This window comes from Carassius auratus, chromosome 10 (genome assembly GCF_003368295.1).
Source record: "Carassius auratus strain Wakin chromosome 10, ASM336829v1, whole genome shotgun sequence".
Classification (NCBI taxonomy): Eukaryota; Metazoa; Chordata; class Actinopteri; order Cypriniformes; family Cyprinidae; genus Carassius; species Carassius auratus.
In genome coordinates this window covers 13,921,950-13,946,029 of record NC_039252.1, presented here as the reverse complement: position 1 = coordinate 13,946,029, position 24,080 = coordinate 13,921,950, and the positions used below count along the sequence as shown (strand labels likewise).

Here is a 24,080-nt window from a genome sequence, read left to right as displayed (position 1 = left end):
CAGATATAAGAACACTGATATATAATCACATATACTGTGGTTCAAACACAGAGGGTGATTAATTACAACATGAAGCAGACAAGACACAGATGAAACTTTAGCATGCGGGACAGACCTACTGCAATCCTAAACCTCAGCTGTGTTTGGGTAGGTAAGGAGGAGGTCAATAATCAATGCTAAAATCATGAAAATCACATTCACTCAAAAGCCCTTCAGCATAGAATGATGTTTTTGCAAATAACTTCAAGTGAATTTGTTGCATAGAAAATTCACGATGTTAAACTGCACCGCTAAAATGCTGCGTCCTAACATAACTTACCGTTTTTGAAAATGGCTGGTTACTGGATTAATTGTGACCTCAAATCAATGTCTCAGCTGGGGTAAATATAGGAGGGCATATAGGGTAACATTAGGTGCAAAAATGGTGAAGCCAAGAGAGAGTTAGATCATTTATGGTTTAATTCATAACCAATGAATGGCAGGATCTGGTAAGTTATATGTATTTGTTAGGAACAAAACAAAAATTCTCATTTTAGTGCCATCATATGAATGCTAAGACCTTTTTCACTGTGAAAACTAAATTTATTAAAGGGGTCATATGATGCTTTTCTAAAGATCGTTATTTGGTGTATTTGGAGTAACAGAATAGGTTGACATGCTTTAATGTTCAAAAAACGCATTCGTTTTTCAAATGCTGAACATTATTGTGGGTCCTCTATGCCCTGCCTCTCTCAAATGCATAGTTTTCTACAAAGTCCCTCCTTCTGACAAGCTCTGTCTGCACTGATTGGCCAACTGACCCAGTGCATTGTGATTGGCTGAACACTGCAAGCACTCGTCGGAAGTGTAACACCCCTTTCCATGACTGTGAGCTTCATCTTTCAAAATAAATGTAAAGACAGTTAATAATGTCCTTAGTTTTACCTTCAGTTCAAGCCCGAAAGAGAGACAAAGTCACGTGACAGACACAGTGATGAAGCTCGTATGTGTTTGCAGTATACAAGACACTGACGACAGCTGACTGCACTGTGTGACTCTGTCTCACTCTCTCTCTCTTACAGCATGCATCCACACACATACGTGATGAGTAAAACTCTGCATTTGAACATTCAATAGCAAATACTTAAACTTATAACAAAACTTCCAGTAGCTGATTCAGAAGCGCCAGATTGTCATAGGAAAGTCAGAATTACCTCCTCTCCTAGGTTCACAAAACCTGAAATGTCTGCTTCAACACTAACGCCTGTTTCACATATACTCCGTCTGCAGTGCTTATGCAGTCCGAGTGCGTTATGTATGTGGTGCTGAAGCAGCACAGACACATTGTGCTTTCACACAGGATGCGTTTGCAGTTGCTGCTGATGCGGCTGTTTAAGCCACAAAATACAACATTTGTCCATTATGTTGCTATCAAATCATGTAAAAAAAAAAAAAAAGAAATTAAAAAAGCTTTTTCAGCATTGTGATATTCTTTCATCACAGTACAGTAACAATCTTTCATAGACATATTTAGATTCAAATATAAACAACATATTACTCATGCGTTTGACTGCTAGGTTTTTATAACAAGTTGCTGAAACAAGCTGCAACACATTTAAACACAACATGAGCCTACTTTTCTTGTTAGGTTATCACAAACATTTCAAATTAAAACTCACCACTGACAGAAACAGTCAACTCTCGGGCCTTTTGCATTTAAATCTTTATTACACGCAATCCAATGGATCTTAAATAACTTTGTTTTTTTGCCTCTATAAAAGTGCATGTATTATGTTGCCTTGTTTCTCTAGTTGCTCTTTTTCCTGTTTTAAATCTAGCCAAAACCCATGTGTTCCGTATGAAACACAGTAGGCTTTAATTAGTATACATTTATTGTGAAATGACTGCATTTCCGTGTCAATCCATGTTAATTTTTACCGCGAACAATGCGCTGTCACTTTAATTCAGCACATTCAGCACAGCAAAAATAGACTCTGTACGTAAATGATCTCTACACTGCTGCAGACACACTGCTCCTGGAATGCATTGACGGACAACAACAGTGTGCAGTGTGAACGCTGGAAACCGTTAACATGGGTGCGTAAAAAAAATACACAACGCATACACACTGCAGAGGGAGTATGTGTGAAACGGGCGTAACATTTGGACGGCATTATGCAGATATTTCCACATCGTGACGTAGACATGTGGGGGTGTGTTTGAATGAGCCGTTTTAGGGGGGTTTCGCAGAGTCTTAACTTTGATAAAGAATATCTCTTTGGATTTGAGACTTTAGTCTTTGCAACTTCACAGACCATCTTTATTCACCAAGAGCTTGTAACACTCCTAAGAGAAAGAAAAAATTTTAATCGCATCTTATGACCTCTTTAATACAAAAACCAACACTACGAATAACATTTTTAATGTTTTTGAATGTTATACAAAACTAAAATGCAGCATATATTCATTATATAATTTAACTCCTGTTTTTTTTTTTAGATTAGACACAAAGCAGAGATCTAGAGTTACAGTAGATCTGTTTCAGCACTCAAGGGGAGAAGAAAAACACTTCAGTCACATTCTGTGTAAAGCCTCCTTTCCACTGTCTCCGATGAACGACAAGGGACAGACCGGAAGTCATTCATTTCCAATGGAAAGTAAAGCGGGAGCTGCGTGGCGTTCCGATCACATGCGTATGCGGAAATTTCGGATCTGATTTGAGCCTCGGATACGTTTAAATATTTGAACTTCAGCGACTAGACCATATGCGAACGCCCGACCGGATGTGATGTATTCTAATCAAAACTATCGGTGCGAGGTCAGAATTCCCAATATTTTGTTAACATTAACATTATCATTTAAACACTATTTCTGTAAAATGGTGGTTTATAATACTTATGGCAGAAATAATTATTTAATAATTATTAAACCATTATTTACGTTGATTAGCCCCATAAAACCTACTGTTTTTATTTTGGGGGTCACCTGATTTGTGACGATGCATTCATAAATTAACTATGTTCATTAAAATTATTAATTTTACCATGGTGAATATGCCAAGGTAACGGTTGCTGCACGACCAGTTTGAAAGTTCTGCGCGATTGCCGCTAGAGGGAGAAATGCGACAATCATGTCCGAATGTCGTGTGCAGTGGATAGGCGGCTTCACTATAAAGTAATTCAGATATAATGTAATGTACTGCGATCTGCATTTGCAATGTGACCAAAAGTTGTTTTTACAAATCCTTGAGTGATAAGATTCATATATATATATATATATATATATATATATATATATATATATATATATATATATATATATATATACACACATACATATACATATACATATATATATATATATATACACACACATATATATATATATATATATATATATATATATATATATATATACACACACACACATATTATATATATATATATATATATATATATATATATATATATATATATATATATATATACACACACACACACACACACAGAATATATAGACCAAAAGTTTGGACACACCTTCTCATTAAAAGAGTTTTCTTTATTTTCATGACTATGAAAATTGTAGAGTCACACTGAAAGCATCAAGGGCTATTTGACCAAGAAGAAGAGTGATGGGGTGCTGCGCCAGATGACCTGGCCTCCACAGTCACCAGACCTGAACCCAATCAAGATGGTTTAGGGGTGAGCTGGACCGCAGACTGAAGGCAAAAGGGCCAACAAGTGCTAAGCATCTCTCAGGGAAGTCCTACAAGACTGTTGGAAAACCATTTCAGGTGACTACCTCTTGAAGCTCATCAAGAGAATGCCAAGAGTGTACAAAGCAGTAATCAAAGCAAAAGGTGAATACTTTGAAGAACCTAGAATATGACATATTTTCAGTTGTTTCAAACTTTTTTGTTATGTATATAATTCCATATATAATTCCACATTCCACATTAACTAATAGTTTTGATGCCTTCAGTGTGAATCTACAATTTTTATAGTCATGAAAATAAAGAAAACTCTTTGAATGAGGTCTGTCCAAACTTTGGGTCGGTACTGTATAAAAAAATTCCAAAACCCAAAAAGCGAAATTTCAAACAAAAATTTCAAAGAGATAAAAGGACAGAGAGGAGTGACAGGAAGAAATAGAGGTACAGAGGCATTATTTACCCCGCTCTAGCTTCATGTCTGAGGCCCGTGAAAGGACGGAACAATGAAAAGAGATGGAGGACAAAAGTATAGTTATGGAAAAAGAGGGATGGTGAGTTGACGGCAAACAGACAGCATGGAATGAAAAGGGAATTATTCATGGCCAATATCATAATCAGTTTATTGACATCATATTAGACTAGATTATAAAATCTGGAGATGGTACGACTGTGATAATATGGTTACAATTCATTTATTCAACTAATATGTAACAAATAACAAATTATGTGAATTTCCATATTAGAATGACCAAACATATATGATTACAGATGGATGAATGAATACTTGGATGCCGTATTTAATTTTGGCCTTAAATGTTGGAGCCAAATAAGACATTCTACATGTGCATGCATTGAACAATGTCTATACGCTATAGTTACTCTATGCTTGCAAAATTACATTTGATAGGACTTAACTGATCTTCCTTTCAACAATATATTGGTATTATTCTTGATTAAAAAAGATTGTAGATCATTCACATTACTTACTTGTTCCCTCCTCTGACACCATACCTAGACCCTCTGCTTTATTCTGCCTCTCAAAGGCATTCAGGTCCAAAACACTGCAAAAGAGGCACAAACATTGATTTAATGAATCGTTTAACTAATATGAATGCGAGGTGACAACAGCTCCCGATCAGAATGTACCTGCAGGTCTGCATGAGAGCCTGGACACTGAGGAAGAAACCCACATCTTTCTTGTCTTTCAGATAGTCCAGCATTTTCTGCAAGCAAAGTACCGATGCTGTTACATCTCAGCATCAGTTTAGGGTCTAATTCACTGTCATGCCTCCATGATGCAAATGCCTCTTAACTAACCTGTTGGACCTCACTGTTTCCACCATTTAGAATGGAAATACCAAGTTTTAGGGTGGAAGAGACCATGCAACCAGTCTCACCTGTACAAAAAAATAATAAAAAAATAAATGGAGAAAAAAAGTGCTCAAGCTTCAAAAAAACTGGATGGAAAGAGGTGAACATGTACCCTTGCAGGCGCTAATCATTTGTAGGACCATCTCAGCAGCCCCTCTGTTGTGGAGACGTGACTGTTGGTAGAGGAGTCTTTGCTTTTCCATCTCTTTCTCCTATAGGGTTAAACATGGCAAAATTGAACTGTCTGAAAGCCTTAACATTTCTCTTTTCTTACAATCTGTTCTTTCTGCTCAATCTCCCTGCCCCTCTAATTGAACTACAAGCAATAATGTTCATTTTTCAGTCTTGCCCAGTTACTACTTGTCATTTTTATTGGCCTTATCCCATGAGCGATGGAAAAATCCAATTTGTATTTTTAATTTTAGAAACTGCTTTTTACTGAGACTATGACTATGAGCAGCAGTGAGAATATGAAATTATTGTCATAGCAACCTAAAACACTGTTTGAGGCTTTCATCAAGTCAACCACGAACACTGCTAATGTTTACAACTTCAATTTTCAGCAGTATTATCAATTCTTTTCAGTGATTTTCTCTATTGATTGTTTAAATATCTTATACAACACAAAGTGAACACTTGTTTATTTTAGTTAAAATGTGATTATAACGGTGTTAAGGCAAGATCAGGTGATTGTGAGTGCTTGTAAATGATTTGGGCCCTGCTGATGTGATTATTATTATTATTATATTCTAATATTGTCTTCTCTTTCAGTCATTTTTATTCAGCATGCTCCCATCATCCTCATTAGTTTTGGGACAGTCATTCTTATTTCTAACGTTTGTCTATCAGAGCAAACGTTGGACTACAGTAAACTCTCCTGATGGCTTTGCATCTTAAAGAGAAACAAAGAACCATGCAGGTGTTACTCATCTATAGTCTCCTGGAAAGTGAACTGTAAACTTAGGGAATATTCATAATAAGGTGAATATATATTCATAACCCAGCATCATCAAACATTATTTCATTTTAAAATAAACTGGAATTGTATTTATAGTTTAACTTTAACAGATTTAACAGATAATAAAAGCAAGCTTTTTTTTACAGACATATGTAAAAAGTACTGCATAAGAGATACATTAAAAAAGTAAATATAAACACTGGTTTACTTAAGCTTGCTTTGGTAAAAATTATAGAAATCATAAAGCGCATATGTTTATAATTACTGCATGCATAATACAGTACACCCCCCTCCCAAACCTCCCATCCCACCCCCCTCCCGTGTAAGCCTGAACTAAGTAAGCACCCAAATGTGTGGAGTATATAGTGCATTTATTTTTCCTATGTCTATACATATACGCTCAGTCTGATTGAGTGAGTGAGTGAGTGAGTGTGTGTGTGTGTGTGTGTGTGTGTGTGTGTGTGTGTGTATGGCGTGCACAATCCACTTTGTTATAGGTGCATCTGTGTGCTTGTTCCATTGTGTGTGTGTGTGTGTGTGTGTGTGTGTGCAGACTAGGAGACTGCTCTGGCTTTAACTGTAGTCTGTGTGTCAGTATACTATGTCAGTTATATTGAGAAAACACTCATAAGTCACTTTCACGTGATTATTGTGAATGAGTTAAAGGGGTCATATGATGCGATTTAAATTTTTTCTTTCTCTTTGGAGTGTTACAATCTCTTGGTGCATAAAGAAGATTTGTTGCAAAGACTAAAGTCTCAAATTCAAAGAGATATGACTTTATCAAAGTTAAGACTCTAGACCCCCCTAAAACGGCTTATTCAAACACGCCATCTGGAAATATTTGCGTAATGCCACCCAAATGTTCATGCAAGGAAAGAAGGAGTGGTTTCAGTAACTGCAGTAAAGCCCCGTTTACACCGCCAGTGACTTTTTTGCTGCTTGTTGCTGGCAATTGAGGTCGCTACTGGGCGCTCCAACTACTGGTTGCCTAATTACCCCGTAACACTCTACTACAGCTGAATCACGTGCTCTCCACTGACTTCACTCCCATTGGTTGTCGCTCACGAAATTCGCTGCTTATTTGCATAAGGTTGAAGAAATCTGAACTGGCTTGAACTAATGGTAAAACTAAGGACATTATTAATTGTCTTTACATTTGCTTTGAAAGATGAAGCTTGCGATTATGGAAAGGGGTGTTACATTTCCGACGAGTGCTTGTGGTGTTCGGCCAATCACAATGCACTGGGTCAGGTGGCCAATCAGAGCAGACTGCGCTTGTCAGAAGGAGGGACTTTGAAGAAAAACTACATGTTTGAGAGAGGTGGGGCATAGAGGACCTACAATAAGTTACAGGATTTTATAAATAATGTGTCTTTTGAACATGAAAGTGTGTCAACTTATTCTGTTAAAATACAAATACAGAAAATAACGATCTTTAAAAAAAAAAACATCATATGACCCCTTTAAAGGAAATCAAGGTAAGAATGTGAAAGCATACAGAAACAAAGTGACAAATACGTTATTATTAGTTTTTTTGTCAAAGTAAAACAGCATATAGAAATAAATGCACGTTCATTTGACACATCAATCTTATAGATCATGGCAAGAAAATGATTAAAAAACATCATTCAACAAATGTTTACAAAGAAACGAGAACATAGCTTTTTGTGGACATCAAAGCTTCAACATGTGATTTTTCACACACCGAGGTCTCAAAATTACCTCATGAAATTATAACCTTATACTGTAGTTTGTATCTGTTACACTTAAAAGCTTCATGGCCAATTAATGCAACTTGTTGAGCAGATTTGTCATTTTTGTGACATATTTGAAAATGATCACATGCTGCAACTTTAGGTTATGCAAACACTGAAAGGTACAACAAAAAGCATAAAAAAATCTCCTGAATGCTGCTCTTTTGGCATAAAATATATGTTATTGTTTTTTACATTTGATTTATTGTATTTAAATGTATTTAGATATTTTTATACTATTAATATCTGTTTTTAGTAGGTGGCTCAAAGTTCAATAACAATTGTAAAAAAATAAACATGTTAAAGATGATGCAGTGTAATGTGATAAAGCATATTAGATGTGGTCAGATGGAGAGACAGAGAGCACAGCCTGGACAAAGAGACATAAAATGGAATGTGAGTGAATGGATGGATGGATGATACAGTGGTTGGTTTGGATGTCACTCGGGTCTACTGCTTCTGTGTCTTTCCCGTCCCCAGCCCCCGGACTCCCCCTACCATCTCTGTCTGTCGCACCTCAAAGGACATCTCCTCCTCCCCCCCCTCTTCCTCCTCCTCTCTCCCCTCATCCTCTTCATCCATGTGGCAACTCTAAATTCACCAGAGATTGACACAACGGATGATACACAGCATGAGATCCTGCGATGGAAACTTCCATGTATTTAAAAACAATATGAAAAAAATCAAAAATCAAATAGGAAAATGGCTTGACTGAAATGGAGAAGTTACAAGTTACAGTAAAGTAGCAATATTTTCAATCTATAAAATAAATTACTAAATTGGTGATGATTGTTAACCATAAGACAGCGAGGTCTCACCTTAGCCATGATATCAGCATATGCCATGTATAAGTAATCTATGTCCAGTTTACTGTGACAGAGCAGAATCAGGGGGAAAAAATAATTAAAGGATATAAAAGATGTAAAAACATGCCTACATTTTAAATCCTAATGATCCTAAAGTTGTTTTCTGTTAATAATTCTAAAAAACATATAATTTTTAGATTGTAAATACATATTTAGAAATATCCTTTTTAGATCATAGTATGTGGTCACATTTCTTTGTATAATGATTTTTCAACTGCATAATTTACTGTTGCATTACTTACTATATGAACACGGTACATTATAGAGTACTTATAAACCTATACATTACATATCTGTAAATTGCTTTTATTTTGTAATGGATGATTACATAACTTCACCAAAAGGCCATGTGCACAACGTGAATAGTCTGGTTACGTCCGTGTCCTACTTTCATCACTACATCTAATCAGAGGTGTGGAGGGGTCTCACCTCTTCTCGGTGAGGGCTGTGCGACTAAAGTGAAGTATGAGCTGATGAAGAGGGTCTGGCTTTGTCTCCTTTTCTTCTTCCTCCTCCTCTTCTTCCTCCATTGCTTTCTGCGTCATTGAGAAAAAGTAATCTGTTACTAAATTTGTCTGGGGAAAACAAAACTAACAGGAATTTCTCTCATACTAAAATGCATCAGTTATTTTTGTTAATTTGGGAGCACATACAGACAGGTCATCAATCATTCTGTCCTCAAAGGAATATCCTTCGGTTTTGATCCAGTTTCGCTTGTACCCATCCAGGAACATGTTACATGCTCTATGTCTGAAAGAGAGACAATACATTTATATATCTTCTCTAATCCACCATTATCTCTTTTATTCATTTTATGAATCAGACCCACTAGAGCAGAAACATATACTTCTGTTGTATGATTGTGACCTGTCTAGTCTCACCTGGGCAGGTTGTAAAGTGGAGTCATCCTAAAACAGGCCACCACTGCTCTACGTCGTTGCTTTGACAGCAGTTTATGCCAAACCATCTTTTTGGACTTGAAAGGGTGCTCAGTCTGTAAAAAGAACAACTATCTCAGGGCGTTTTCAGATTTTAAACCACATATGGAATACAGTATTGTTCAAAATAATAGCAGTACAATGTGACTAACCAGAATAATCAAGGTTTTTCATATATTTTTTATTGCTACGTGGCAAACAAGTTACCAGTAGGTTCAGTAGATTCTCAGAAAACAAATGAGACCCAGCATTCATGATATGCACGCTCTTAAGGCTGTGCAATTGGGCAATTAGTTGAATTAGTTGAAAGGGGTGTGTTCAAAAAAATAGCAGTGTGGCATTCAATCACTGAGGTCATCAATTTTGTGAAGAAACAGGTGTGAATCAGGTGGCCCCTATTTAAGGATGAAGCCAACACTTGTTGAACATGCATTTGAAAGCTGAGGAAAATGGGTCGTTCAAGACATTGTTCAGAAGAACAGCGTACTTTGATTAAAAAGTTGATTAGAGAGGGGAAAACCTATAAAGAGGTGCAAAAAATGATAGGCTGTTCAGCTAAAATGATCTCCAATGCCTTAAAATGGAGAGCAAAACCAGAGAGACGTGGAAGAAAACGAAAGACAACCATCAAAATGGATAGAAGAATAACCAGAATGGCAAAGGCTCAGCCAATGATCACCTCCAGGATGATCAAAGACAGTCTGGAGTTACCTGTAAGTACTGTGACGGTTAGAAGACGTCTGTGTGAAGCTAATCTATTTTCAAGAATCCCCCGCAAAGTCCCTCTGTTAAAAAAAAGGCATGTGCAGAAGAGGTTACAATTTGCCAAAGAACACATCAACTGGCCTAAAGAGAAATGGAGGAACATTTTGTTGACTGATGAGAGTAAAATTGTTCTTTTTGGGTCCAAGGGCCACAGGCAGTTTGTGAGACGACCCCCAAACTCTGAATTCAAGCCACAGTACACAGTGAAGACAGTGAAGCATGGAGGTGCAAGCATCATGATATGGGCATGTTTCTCCTACTATGGTGTTGGGCCTATTTATCGCATACCAGGGATCATGGATCAGTTTGCATATGTTAAAATACTTGAAGAGGTCATGTTGCCCTATGCTGAAGAGGACATGCCCTTGAAATGGTTGTTTCAACAAGACAATGACCCAAAACACACTAGTAAACGGGCAAAGTCTTGGATCCAAACCAACAAAATTAATGTTATGGAGTGGCCAGCCCAATCTCCAGACCTTAATCCAATTGAGAACTTGTGGGGTGATATCAAAAATGCTGTTTCTGAAGCAAAACCAAGAAATGTGAATGAATTGTGGAATGTTGTTAAAGAATCATGGAGTGGAATAACAGCTGAGAGGTGCCACAAGTTGGTCGACTCCATGCCACACAGATGTCAAGCAGTTTTAAAAAACTGTGGTCATACAACTAAATATTAGTTTAGTGATTCACAGGATTGCTAAATCCCAGAAAAAAAAAATGTTTGTACAAAATAGTTTTGAGTTTGTACAGTCAAAGGTAGACACTGCTATTTTTTTGAACACACCCCTTTCAACTAATTGCCCAATTGCACAGCCTTAAGAGCGTGCATATCATGAATGCTGGGTCTTGTTTGTTTTCTGACAATCTACTGAACCTACTGGTAACTTGTTTGCCACGTAGCAATAAAAAATATACTAAAAACCTTGATTATTCTGGTTAGTCACATTGTACTGCTATTATTTTGAACAATACTGTAGATATGTCATCTAGTCTACAAAAGGCTTTAGCAATTTGAGTTGGTTACTGAAGTATAATGGGAGTGTGGGTGAGTGGTCGCCAAAGTGTGCATTATTTGCATTGCACTAAGAGTTTCAGACCTTGGAATTCAAACTCACCACTTCAATGTGGTACAGAACTGCAGAGACCTCTTGAACCCGCTTCACAACTTTCTCTGGAGCATCTGCATCTTCTGCCTTGCCTGCCATTTCCTTATACAGTTCCATCTGCCAGCGCATAGATGGGTTATCAACCTGAGGACAGAAAGAAAGCATTCAAATGTCTGCAAAAACACTTTTTTAAAAGACTAACATAAGACATACACTTACCTTGCCCTGGAGGTGCAGGTTATTTTGCAAGAACTCTCTGACCTCCTCATTTGTGTCTTTCTGTGGGTCAAAAACACAACAGACATGCTTCAGTTTACCTGTTTAGTGACCAACCTAAAGTTCTCATGTAAAACATCCTAAGACAGTCAGACAAATAGATGGGACCACACTACCAAAGAATAGCGTGTCTTGGCCAGGTTAATGAGCTCCTGGTCTGCAGGAGAGCACATGTTCAGTCCAATGGGAAGCATTTTCTTCAGGGCTGCCACAATGAGGGACGTTTGAACAGAGTATCGATCTCCCCGTCTCTTTTTCTTGGCACGCTCCACGTCCGAGCCACCAGCCTGAGATGACAGTAACATTCAAAGCATGACAGCTGACACCGACATCATGAAATAACTTTTAATGAAACCTTAGCATCTTATAAGGCGATTTTCATATTGAATGATCACCTAACAGAGTCTGTTGACCACAAAATAGACGTCCACCTCAAGAGTGTACCATCATTTTATTGCGCAAAATTCAAAGATTCCTGTTCCCTTACCAGGACCTAGAAAACTAAACAGACTAATCCATCCTTACTTGAAGACATTACTTCAGTCGTTATATTACATTTTTTAAAGTTAGGACTTCTTTAGAGAACAGTCCTTAAAAATTAGTCATTCTGATTAATAGGGTCATTAAGAGGTAAGGAAGGGTAAATGTTCAGGGTCGCTTTTTATCAAAATAGACAACAACAGTGGGGCTTAGTGGGGAAGACAAGTTGTAGTAGGTCTGAAGCTAAAGTTTCAATACTACTGTAACTCAACAGCGAGGTGACAGCACCAAAGGAGCAACAATCATTCAACATCATCTTAGCTCAGACATATAATAGAAGCAGGCACTGGAGGTTGGCTGGTGCTGTAATGTGTCAGTGCAGTTTAATACACTCCATGCACTGAAAAGGTCTGCAAGGACGTGCACAGTCATAACATGCTCAGCCGCAGCAGGTGGAGGAGGAACAGCAATCCCACACTCAGTAACAAAAACAAACACATTCAGTGGAGTTAATTATAAAACTAAGGCGAAACGATTGCTTTTGACTCATTTTGGGTTGCTAACCTTGAAGAAACCCAACCCACAGAAACAAAAAAAGGAAATCATTTCAGTAATCTTGATCACACGAGTCCTGTTTGCACCAGTTTTGCCCCTCCAAACCAACACTCCCAGTTTTAGAAACTGGGCCTCATTTAGGAAACATGAGCAAAATACATTTTATGCAACAGATTTAAATTTAATAAGAAAGAATGGTATTAGACAAAAACATTTCTGCATATGCTTCATTAATGAGACCCGTTGTGTGTAAGAGAGAATACACTATAGTTTGAATGTGAATCTGTGAAATTGATCTTACCCATAAAGCCTGACATTTTTTCTTTTTTTTTTTTTTTAAATGGAATAGTTTACTGAACCTTTAGACACACATTTTAAGAAATGTGTTTGCATGTTTTGTTGAGTATCATTTATTTATTATGCCAGGCTGTTCTGCCCTTTGTATCAAACACCTTGCTTGGTTCGGTCAGAGTCGAGGAATCATTTCTTAGCTTTACTGTTGAACATGGAATAACTTAAAACTAACGTGCCTTCAGATCAACTTAAATCGAGAAACTATAACAGCCATAACCACATGCTCTTCCCTGCTACTGCTGAAACCCTGCTCACACTTCTGATGTCATCATTTAAGGACCCAACAACATTATATACAGTACTTAACCTTGAACAGAAGGGTGCACTTAACTGGAGCTTTTATTAGACTAAACGCAGAACAGCACACAGGCTTTTATGGTTCACACATACTGTATACAGAGCTCAAACAAAAAAGAGGGGGGAAAAAACACCTCACTTTTATTCAGAAGCCCAGACAGCAAAAAATGAGATGGCCTTTATACTTAAATGGAATGGTATTTATATGGTCAAAATGTCAGATGAAGTTCTGGTAGATTCCATATCACTGGATATGTTCTAATAACATGTCTTAGAAAGGTTATATTTAAATGCTTAGGTTTATTATGTAAAATCTGTTGTTGTTTTAATTATTTAAAAAAATCCAACCCAGTGATGCCTGAGAGATGGACAAATAACAGTTCCTTATAAGCCTGATTTATAGTATTAAAAACTAGCTGGTTTTTTTACAGCTAAAAATAGTTGGAAGCGGGTGAAACCTGAAGCTAGACACATAAAATTTACAAATGGCCACACCCACTCTAAGCAGGAAAAATAAGGTGGATAATACAGAAGATTTTAGGGTTACGACCATTAAAAATCATAATAAACATGGCCTTTGTGTGGGTCTCATAACTTGGACTAACACCTCTTTGTCTGGGTCTGGGTCTTAAGGGCCCTGGTATTGCTCTTAATTTAGTCCTTATATACATTTCAACCCTGGTCTGAATAAATCCATTTATTCTGTCATTTCAGCTGTAGACCACTATGTTAATGCAAGTTGCAATTGAACAATTAAAACCAAGTTTTAGAAGTTACATTAGTTCTAAAGTATGCACATTTAATCCCTTTTTTCCACAATCCCACCTCAATCATTTTCTTTTGATTGGATCAGGGGTCATGGGCTGAAAGGGGTGGATGGGGAGACAAAAATGGAACAAGATGTGAGCCATTGGATATAAGTATGGCAACAATTCCAGTTAAGGTAGGACTAAGCAAGCACACATTAGAGGATGGACTCTAAATGCCCTCCTTTGTCAGGGAGGATGTATGGCAAAATAAACATTAATTGAGGTCAAATTCCTTCTCATGAATCTAATTTAGGAAATGAACTGAAATACAGTTTGAATCATTTGATGTGTGCATTTCTGCAGCTGAGTCTCAGTTGACTTCCTGAACAGATTAAATATTGACCCCAACCTGCAGCCGTTATACAAAGCGAAAAGGAAGATAAGAGATGTATGAAGATCCCCATCCGAACTACAGTCCAACAGATGCAAACTGCTGTACAGGGTGATGGCACAGGCCTCCAGGGGCTCGGACCCTCTGCGACAGACATGGAATCAAGTGCCATGAGCCTCTACAAAGAGTTCTTTCATCAAACGCCTCCATTCAGACTCCCCCCCTCACACACTGGCAGCACGACAGGCACCCCGTGGTCCTTGTGTCCATGGGGATGGGATGTTTCTTGAAACTGAGAGAGCCTATCTTTTCATCTGCATCATAGTAGTCATTTTACCCATAATTATTTTCTAAGAATTCTCTCAAATTCACATTTCAATTCTGTATCTCTTAGAAATCCGATCCATTAGGTGTACTACCATTTTGGGGGGAAAAAAACAAACAACCATTATGCTTTCTAGCATGAAATTATATAATGTAGCATGTAATGGAGGGAGTGACACACTACTCAGGTCAAACAGTTGAGAAGTCACTTTCATATGTGTGTAGAGTGCCAGTGTGTTGGGGGGTTGATGAAATGCCCCCCCGGATGTGAGGTGCCATGCGGTAGCACAGCAGTCGTGCAGTCAGGGAAGCTAACCTCAGAGTCCCCGGTCTAGAAACCCACCAGCATCCAGATGAGAAAAAGAGGACAGGGCACAGTCACAGAGAGAATGCCATTAACACTGTGATCTAAATCCTGTAAAACGCATCCGAAAAAGCACTTGCCACTTGTGACAGCAAGAATTAGCACAACGCCTTTGAAACGTGACGCATGAAAGCACAGCATACTTTACCTTTGATGTAGAGCTCGATGCCAAACCAACCATTCACTGTTGGTTTATTAAGTTTTTTTTTTTTTTTTTTATCACAACATTAACATTCACGGCATTAACAACCAGTGGTGTTATTGTTAGCTAAGATGACTGAAAAAGAACAATAATAACATGACATTAAATAAAAAAAAAAGAATAAAAATTAACTACTAAAACCTAAACTAAAATTAAAATAAAAACTAAAAATATAGAAAAAGCACCTTCAAAATATTAATACAATATAGACATAATTCTGAAGTAACACACCAAAACTATTATGCAGATGTACTGAATGAATTAATGTAAAATTGTCAAAATACAGTATAAACTAACATAGATGTATGAATTCACTCAATAAAAAATTCTCTGACCACATGATAATCAAATATTGAAGCAAATCGTTTGTCAAATATGAAAGTCTATGCCCCATTGATTGCACATCTCAAAGGGCCTCACCTTGCTCATCTTGCTCTTACTGTCAGCAGTGAGAAAGGACATATTGTTAATTTCATTCATCACCACAAAGTTCTGCTCCTCTCGCTTGAAATTCTGCAGAGAGAATGAGAAGATCAGTGAAGTACACAGAATTGTAGATCGTTGTATATGAATGTCATACGCTGTGGCTTCGATTAAAGTATTTATCATGTCTGCTGATACCGTGAGTTGTGATGAGTCAGACATTTGTCTCTTACATGAGATTTGGACCAGAAGATGAAGACCTCTCCCACCATGCGGAACAGCTCCTCAGCATCAGGGTCTCGGCACATCAGCCATCTTGCTCTAAAACCCATGCAACATTTAAAATGTCAAGAGAGCTAAAAATAAATCCATGAAAAAATACCTACACAAGAACCACAAAATACCTGTTGTTATCCACATAGCGAATGAGAAGAGGGTACAGCGCATATAGGTCTCTACAGAGAACTGCAAATTCATCTCTAATAGTTCCTTCCTCCTCGTCCCCTTCAGACTTCCCCTCCATACGCAGGTGCTCCTCCTCAGCCACTACTTTAGCCGTACGCTTCTTCAGCTTCTCCATGGTGGGAATGAAATGGGATTTGAGCATCTCTGCTTTGGCTCGGCTCACAATCGGCTGGGAGAACACTGGATCGAGACAAGGACATAATGTTGAAGATCAAGTACTGAGCCTAAAATACACAAACATACTTTAGAATCAAAACTTCTCGTACCTGCAAGCCTCTTCATCCAGGAAGCTTCGTCAATTCCCAAGTTGTTGACCACAATTTTCATGATGCTTCCCAGAAGCTGGTTTAGCTGATCAGATGTGACGTCTGTACACAACTTACCCTCCAATTCGGGAAAGATCTCCTCTCCTCTCTCCCACCAGCGGGGCAGATAGTTACACAGCATGGGCAGGGTGACCTCGATCACATGAGGCATTTCAGTGTAGCGAGCCCCCGATTCAGCCAGGTCCCCAATCTCTTTTAATAATATGTCTAGCTCAGGAATGTCACACAGCTCATGGACGTTGTTCGGAAGGCCCAGGACTGTCGATTAAAGGGAGAATAAAAGTCAGAAACAAATACAGAAATGGATATATATATGTGTTTGGTGTCATAAGATTGGTAAATGATTTCAAGCAGTCTCTCATGTTCATTAAGGCTGCATTTTATTTCAAAATAAATACAGTAAAAACAATAATATTGGGGAAAAATTGCATTTTAAAATGTATTTTATACCAGTGATGTTAAAAGCTGAATTTTTAGTAGCCATAAAAATGTCACGTGATCCTTTAGAATACATTTAATATCCGAATTAGGTGCTCAAGAAACATTACCTATTATTATCAATATTGAAAACAGCTGTGCGGCCTAATATTTCTGTGGAAACGGATTTTTTTTCCAGAATTCTTTGATGAATTGAGTTCATAAGAATAGCATTTAATTGAAAGAACTTCTGTAACATCTGTAAGTAAGTTCTATTTTATCAACTGTAGTGTAAAACAGAGGACTTACTTGTTCTTTCTCTGGGTGTCTTGGTAGTGTACACTGAAAACGCATTGTATTCATTAAGATGGGGCTCAAGGTAGGCCACAGGCATGGCTGCAGCAAGATGTGCAAGACATTCTCCAAGGGCTGGTCTATGCCTAATATAAATATAGAGGAAAGCTATAGAAACCTCAACCACAGTCACATCACTTATAGACTAGTACACACAAACACACTCTTAACAAACCTCTCTGCATGAGGTGTTTTTACACTTCCGGAATAGTAGATACTACACATGATTCGGTAACAGGACATCTGCAAATCGTCCACTAACAGAAACAAAAGAGACAGGTTAATTTAACTAGATTTCAAGACTATTGAAAACATACTGTATTTATGTATTTCAGTTTTCAAAAAAGTCCTTACGGATAACATCATCTCCAAATTGGTGTTGAGCGATGTGGTCAAACAGAGAAGTGAGGACAGGGAGCAGAGCTGTTGTGGTGTAGTTAATATTCTGGGATACACCTTTAACCGGCTGAGAGATAAAAAAAATAATAATAATAATCATGCTATGCAAAAGCAATGCACCAAATGAACTTTGTCATAAACAGTCATCATTACTCTAGCTGTACCTGATTGCCTTTTGACAATTTGCCAAGTTTGAGGTTCTCCACCATCTTTTCAATGTCATCGGCTGCACTCTCAAAGAACAAACGCAATCCTGCTTTCACGATCTCAGGTCCAGATTTCATCACAGTTCTGTTAAAGTCAGAGAAATGAAAGAAATTATAAAAAAATGCAACATTTAACTACTTAACAAACGTTTTCCATTCTTACTGGAAATTCATATCGGTGACTTACCTGGCATCAAGTGACCGTGCAAGGATATGGAGGCAGTTCACAATAGCAGGTGCATCCGTACCTGTTCATCACAAATAGATGGTATTACATCAAGGAGTGAAATTGAGCTATTTTAGACCCATTGATAAAGTAAATTATATGCTCTATGCATTTAGTTGATGGAGAGCAACACAAAAAGATAGCAAAGCAATAAGAAATAAAAGCAGTAAGAAAACCGAAAGGAAAAGTGATGGAAGACAGCAGAGTAGATACCTTACCAAAGAGAAACACTCTGTGTCGCACCAGGGCAGACATCTTACAGAAGATACTGACACCAAATAAAAGGAAACCAAAAGAACATGATGAATAATTGAGAGAAAAAAGGAAAAGGAGGAGCGAGAAGAACAGGGTGAAATAAAAGCAACAAAACACATGAAGTAAGAAGATCTGGCCTTGTATTTGCCATAAACATCTGGTCAAGTGTCTGTGAGTATGTTGTTACCTTGCAATCATCTCTTTTTCCTTGTTGGAGGCATGTCCGCCACTGCCCAGGATTTTGGCAGGTGTGGAAAGGAAGTACAGGCAGTGATTTTTAAAATATTGATTTATTAAAGGCAAAAGTATCTGAGGATGACATAAAAAAAAAGTCACTAATTAAGCACAGTCCTGTTCAGATGCTGAAAGACATTCAGCATCAGGCGTACAGACCACGAGAGCCTGACCTTGGCGAAGAACTTTATCTCCTGTTCGTGTGGCGACTTTTCCACACGGCCGCTGCTCACAACAGCCTCTGTAAACACAAATGTTATAGGAAATTACGTTTTTCAATTATTCCATAAAGTCATGCAAAAAAGGATCAAGAAAGTTGTACCAAGATGGGCTATGAATTCCTGGGCAATATCCATCCACTTTAGCAGCTTCTGTAGGAAGCCATATGCAAAACGCTTCTCAATAGAGGAAATGTCACTTTCCATATCTTTGAGCCCTCTGGACAGAGATTTTTTTTAGACAATCAGAATTATAGCAATTACAATATTTTGGAGTATACATTATTTCAGTGGCTCCTTGTACCTTGTCACAGCATATCCATTCAGCTGGAGAAACTTGAGCAGCTCATACGCCTTCTCTCTATCTCGAGCCTTTTCTTTAGCCGTCAGTGTGTCATAAGGCACAAGCAAAGGGTGTGTGCCGCCCCCTAATTCAAAAAGACAGATGCGGCCAAACTAAAAAGAGCTGCAACTAAAATACGAATTATAATAATAATAATACTGCAGCAAAACTATTTTATTTGAGACATTTTCTGATGAGACATTATTGAAATGCAAACCTTTTCCTTGTAATTCCATTTTCTTTTTGCGCCCCCAGGTGTTGTGGTAGTTTTCTGCAAGCTGCTCTGCCATGGACTAGAACACAGAGTATGGTTATAGGTATGATGCTTTCCATTGTATTAAATGAGGATATTGAACTAAATGTGAATGTGCATTAGCAGCACTGTGTACCTGTAGCTCTCTGGAAAGAGTCATGCCTGAGATATCAATGGGCTGAGGGCTGTAGCCATGACTGGGGTCATAAGTCGCCTATGAAAATAAATGTAAAAAAAAATAATAGTTTAAATATTTAGAGTATTAATATGTAATTTCTCATTTAGCACGAAAAACAAAAATCTCAGAACAAAACTTGGAAACAGTAGTATGCAGCTAGAATTTGGTTAGTATCTCAAGATATTTTTCCACTCTCTGTCCTTACCTGTGCAGTCTGTGAGATCTTGCGAGCTGTCTTCTTTTCTGTTTTCTCGTCATCTCCATCTCTGGTTTTGTCCAGCGTCCACTCCCATGCAATCATGGCCTTGATGGACTCTTTAATGGGCCAGCGGTAGATTTCTTTATCCTAATGCAAACATTATTGAATTAAAATATATGAAATAATGCTCCTGCAATAAACAAAAAGAGCACTGTGAAGTCTGAAAGTGTCAAATATCCCGTTCTGTGTCTTGATTTTAACTATTATGTGGAAATTTTGGCTATGTAGCATTTCCTAGCTGTCTGTTTGCAGTGTATTTTTTAATGTATTAATTAATTTAGGTATTAGTTGTCTTATTTAGTGTTTAAATTGTGTTATCAGCATTGGTTCTTGTTTTTTTTTTATGTTTTTTGTTTGGTTTCTAATATATGTTTTTGGTTGTTAAATGTGTTTATTCTGCACTTGGATTTAGTGCTCACTTGTTTCCAAGTTCACCATAGTGATAGAGAGAGTAAAAAATCTAATATTATACGCATGATGTCTTTTACCTTTTCAGAGAAAGTTTTGTAAGGCCTGAGCATGGGATGAGTCTTGGCATTTTCATCCAGCACCTCACCAAATGTCCAGTTGTTTTGAATCTGATGGATTATAAGGCACTGGTAAGACTCTTACACAAATAAATAAATAAACAAATAAATCTGAAACTACCCACCTAGGCACCATTCATAGCATATTACCAACTATTTTGCAGCACCCTTGCAACATACAGTCCCCCTAACAATGTGTTATATAAAAAATATATAAAAATGAACAAACAATAAAATGCATACCTTTTCAAAAGCCCATTTATCATGTGTGTATTCTGCATATCTGTTGATGAAACCATCCAGCTTCTCTGGAATGATAGTGCTATAAGAAGAATAACGTGTGATAAGTGATCAAATATTTGACTTTAACAGAATAATTTAAAAATTAAACATACTTGGTCGTTTCCACAGGTTTGGGATCAAAGTTACCCTCAGCATCGACGGAGGCCTTTTTCTCTGTTTTGGAGGAGTAACTGGCATCCACATAATCCGGAGGAATCGCTCCAGCAATCGCACATATACATGGCATGGCAATTTTAAATAGCTCTGCATCAAATTTCTGTTGGTAGACACAAAATATAAAAGCTACAATGTTACTCTGTCTTTTCACAATACATTGGGACATAATAACACCTTCAAACAGCTCAGTAACAGCATCTTTTGTATTTATTACACAAGAGGGTGCATTCCCACCTTGTGGGCTAGAGATTCAAAAATTCCCCAGAACAGTTTACGGGTCAGATGAAGCTCCTCCTCTGATGATACGCCAAAGTTAGCCCAGCCATTGGGCAAACAATAGTACTTCCAACAACGCTCGTAATGATTAGTAAGCAGCTGCAAAATAATCACACAGGTGAGTTAACTGTAGAAACCAGTTTAAATGAATACTACCTACTGAATGTGGGATGAAATAATGCCATACCTTAAGGGGCATTTTAGCATACTCGTTTAGAATCGGCACATCAAACACCAGCCGCCTGAGGAGGTGCTGAAGCATGGATGGACGCAGGTACCTGTAAAGCAAACATTACATAATAAATCAAAATGATAAAAATAATGACGTCCGCTAAGGCTAAACATGTTTTAAATGCACACTCGTTGTTTTATTGCTGTTTGCTGCTGTGCATAACACTCACCTGCACAAAGACATGAGGCATTCCTCAATAACATCCCTCTGAGCTTTGGTTAGAGAGCGTCCTCGGGACAGCCTGTAGATGGTGTGGAGCATGGAGTCGATCATGATGGCACGGTGGTCCGTGCCAGCAAATAAAGGAGCACATTTAGTAATAAGAGGAAGCACAGCGGAGCACAGGTAACGGTTCAGTGCCAGGGCCATTTCTGTAGTGCTGAATGCGGCCTAAGAGAAAGATAAGGACGGTCATTGTGACAGTACTAGAGAGTGCAGACAGTTATGTACAGAGAATGTTGCAAGCTAAACTTAAATCCACATTTCCCATGTGAACACCACAGCTCAATATGTCTTAATATTAATTGAATGCAAACACAGACAGCATTTTTGCTAGTGAAGAAAAATACAGTAGGTATCTTACTGTGTCTAAGGAAGCTGCTGCTCTCATGTCAGGCAGGAAGCCCACTTCTAGTACATGCAACAGGAAGTCTTGGTTGTCGATGCCATAAACTCTGTCCAGAAACAGGACCATTGGTGCTTTATGATCAGGCACAAAACTGGCAGACATCTTTGGCTCAATGATGCTGTTATCTGAAATGTTATGGGCAAAACGGGAAGTGTGAGAATGGTCCGAATACATGCATCTATCTACAGTCTGTTAACTGATAATTACCTTTTCCAAAAGCAGGTATCTGGAATGGCAAGCTGATCACACCAACCAGATCCTCAATAGGCACCAGAGACCGAAGAATGGCCCTGATTCTCAAAGCCTCGCCTTTCCCAGCTTGGATCAACTATGCAAGACAGGAAGTGTGAGATGTTCAGTTAATCAGATTTCATTTAGTATCACTAAAACATTAGCATACAAACGCACTTACATGCATCTCAGGTGCACAGCGGCCCAGCAAATCAATGAGAGCTGAGTAAAACGACATGATGGCATTTCCCAGGTGCACTCTGTTCTCCTCATGCTGCTCTTCACCTCCAAACCTGACACAGCATAAGAAGCATTTAAAAACCTCTGTACATACTACTGTGAAATCAGACAGTAACAAAGCATCACACTGGGTAACTTTGTCAGGATAAAATTAAGGATATCTGGATAAGGTCATTTGTACGCACATGGGGAAGCGTCTGTCTTTTTTAACAGTGGGTCCATCTCTTGCAGGATCTTCTGAGATCTTAATGGCCTCTTCAATGGCAGCAAGTAGACCGTTGCCCCCTTCTCCTCTCAGCGCGGGACCAAAACACTCAGGCCTCCTGATCAGCAGTCGGACCACCACGTTGGCGTTCTCCTCCACGCTCTCTCCTGAAATGAGAACATTACATTTAATGTTGAAAAATAATTCAGTTTCATTGAATGGATCTGAATTTAATTAAACAATGTAATTTAAGGATATTATACCCAATCTATTTGGTCCAACTAAGCTGTACCATCAATTATTATTATTATTATTAATATTATGTAATCATATTAAGAGTCTTACACTAACAAACAAACCAATAGTGTACAGTATCTAATGTATGCAAACTACACTCTTTATTTTCCAGTTACAACCATCATCACATTACAAATACAAACCATTAACAAATACAGCAAAGCGCAGGAAATCCAGATACTTCTCGCCCCCGCAGGGATTCCACCCAATATCTGGGTAACCTTTTGATAAGAGCATGGGGCAGCTCTGCAGACCACAACCTGCCAAGTACTTCACCACCTGCATAAACAGAGAAACAAAAAGAGTTTTCTGGCAGCCACAAAAACTGGTCAAAGTTTTCCGTTTGTACTTTAGGTTGACACACCATCTCCAGGTCTTGCTCTTGGAGGGCCAGGGCAAGTTCGTTATTATCGATACAGGATGCAGCAGCAACATCAAGAGGAGTGGAGCCACGCATTCCTAAAAGAAACGGTTTACTGGTTGGCTGATGTGACGATAAATAGTAAACATTTATAGCTGAATAAAGTGAAATTTAAATGAGATTTTTATTAATGTTAACTAGGCTACACATAAAAACCCATACTGGATATGAAAGGGAGAGACAGCTTAAAAAGATGAGTTTCTCTAAAATCAGACTTTACCCAGCCCAATGCCACTGTTCTGCAGGAGGTAGCCCAGGTGATCAAACATTGAGCGCTGATTTTGTCTGCTGATACGGCAGAAATAACACAGGAAACGACAGCAATTGGTCACCATTCGAGGGAATCTGATCTCCTGCTCATAGAAAATGAAAATTAATTAATGTTTGAACTTCGGATTAAAATGTGTCTTTTAATAAAAACTGCGTACCTTGGAATCTCCACCCCCAAGTACGTTCACCATAACCTCCATGACCGTCTCATGCATCCCCAGAGCTCTCATCAGGTTGGGGTGCTGGTAGAATACCCTGTTGCTCATAATATTTCTGAAAGAGGAAGTCAGA

The 24,080-nt window shown here is 38.1% G+C and overlaps 1 protein-coding gene across 2 annotated transcripts in view; it reads right to left on the bottom strand.

The window, feature by feature from the left end:
* The window catches only part of LOC113109947 (ryanodine receptor 1-like), a 51,973-nt gene that overhangs the window by 11,060 nt on the left and 16,833 nt on the right, over positions 1–24,080 (bottom strand). Inside the window, exons 42-86 of one of the 2 annotated variants that reach the window (XM_026273849.1) lie at positions 23,948–24,062; positions 23,740–23,872; positions 23,463–23,557; positions 23,242–23,377; positions 22,782–22,968; positions 22,538–22,649; positions 22,333–22,453; positions 22,081–22,250; positions 21,667–21,887; positions 21,453–21,543; positions 21,224–21,364; positions 20,926–21,089; positions 20,774–20,852; positions 20,492–20,581; positions 19,950–20,090; positions 19,703–19,780; positions 19,531–19,606; positions 19,275–19,398; positions 19,075–19,190; positions 18,926–18,993; positions 18,706–18,827; positions 18,482–18,531; positions 18,225–18,285; positions 17,996–18,122; positions 17,787–17,898; positions 17,608–17,689; positions 17,388–17,518; positions 16,602–16,919; positions 16,275–16,515; positions 16,104–16,191; positions 15,868–15,960; positions 15,198–15,212; positions 11,848–12,018; positions 11,675–11,734; positions 11,465–11,599; positions 9,525–9,637; positions 9,297–9,393; positions 9,073–9,179; positions 8,596–8,647; positions 8,276–8,368; positions 5,175–5,274; positions 5,009–5,088; positions 4,838–4,914; positions 4,679–4,752; positions 4,152–4,169 (exon numbers count right to left, since the gene is read on the bottom strand). In XM_026273849.1, the coding sequence (XP_026129634.1) occupies positions 4,152–4,169; positions 4,679–4,752; positions 4,838–4,914; positions 5,009–5,088; positions 5,175–5,274; positions 8,276–8,368; positions 8,596–8,647; positions 9,073–9,179; positions 9,297–9,393; positions 9,525–9,637; positions 11,465–11,599; positions 11,675–11,734; positions 11,848–12,018; positions 15,198–15,212; positions 15,868–15,960; positions 16,104–16,191; positions 16,275–16,515; positions 16,602–16,919; positions 17,388–17,518; positions 17,608–17,689; positions 17,787–17,898; positions 17,996–18,122; positions 18,225–18,285; positions 18,482–18,531; positions 18,706–18,827; positions 18,926–18,993; positions 19,075–19,190; positions 19,275–19,398; positions 19,531–19,606; positions 19,703–19,780; positions 19,950–20,090; positions 20,492–20,581; positions 20,774–20,852; positions 20,926–21,089; positions 21,224–21,364; positions 21,453–21,543; positions 21,667–21,887; positions 22,081–22,250; positions 22,333–22,453; positions 22,538–22,649; positions 22,782–22,968; positions 23,242–23,377; positions 23,463–23,557; positions 23,740–23,872; positions 23,948–24,062 (5,075 nt within the window). The remainder of the gene's footprint in view (positions 1–4,151; positions 4,170–4,678; positions 4,753–4,837; positions 4,915–5,008; positions 5,089–5,174; positions 5,275–8,275; positions 8,369–8,595; positions 8,648–9,072; positions 9,180–9,296; positions 9,394–9,524; positions 9,638–11,464; positions 11,600–11,674; positions 11,735–11,847; positions 12,019–15,197; positions 15,213–15,867; positions 15,961–16,103; positions 16,192–16,274; positions 16,516–16,601; positions 16,920–17,387; positions 17,519–17,607; positions 17,690–17,786; positions 17,899–17,995; positions 18,123–18,224; positions 18,286–18,481; positions 18,532–18,705; positions 18,828–18,925; positions 18,994–19,074; positions 19,191–19,274; positions 19,399–19,530; positions 19,607–19,702; positions 19,781–19,949; positions 20,091–20,491; positions 20,582–20,773; positions 20,853–20,925; positions 21,090–21,223; positions 21,365–21,452; positions 21,544–21,666; positions 21,888–22,080; positions 22,251–22,332; positions 22,454–22,537; positions 22,650–22,781; positions 22,969–23,241; positions 23,378–23,462; positions 23,558–23,739; positions 23,873–23,947; positions 24,063–24,080) is intronic. The other variant, XM_026273850.1, reaches the window with a different exon arrangement.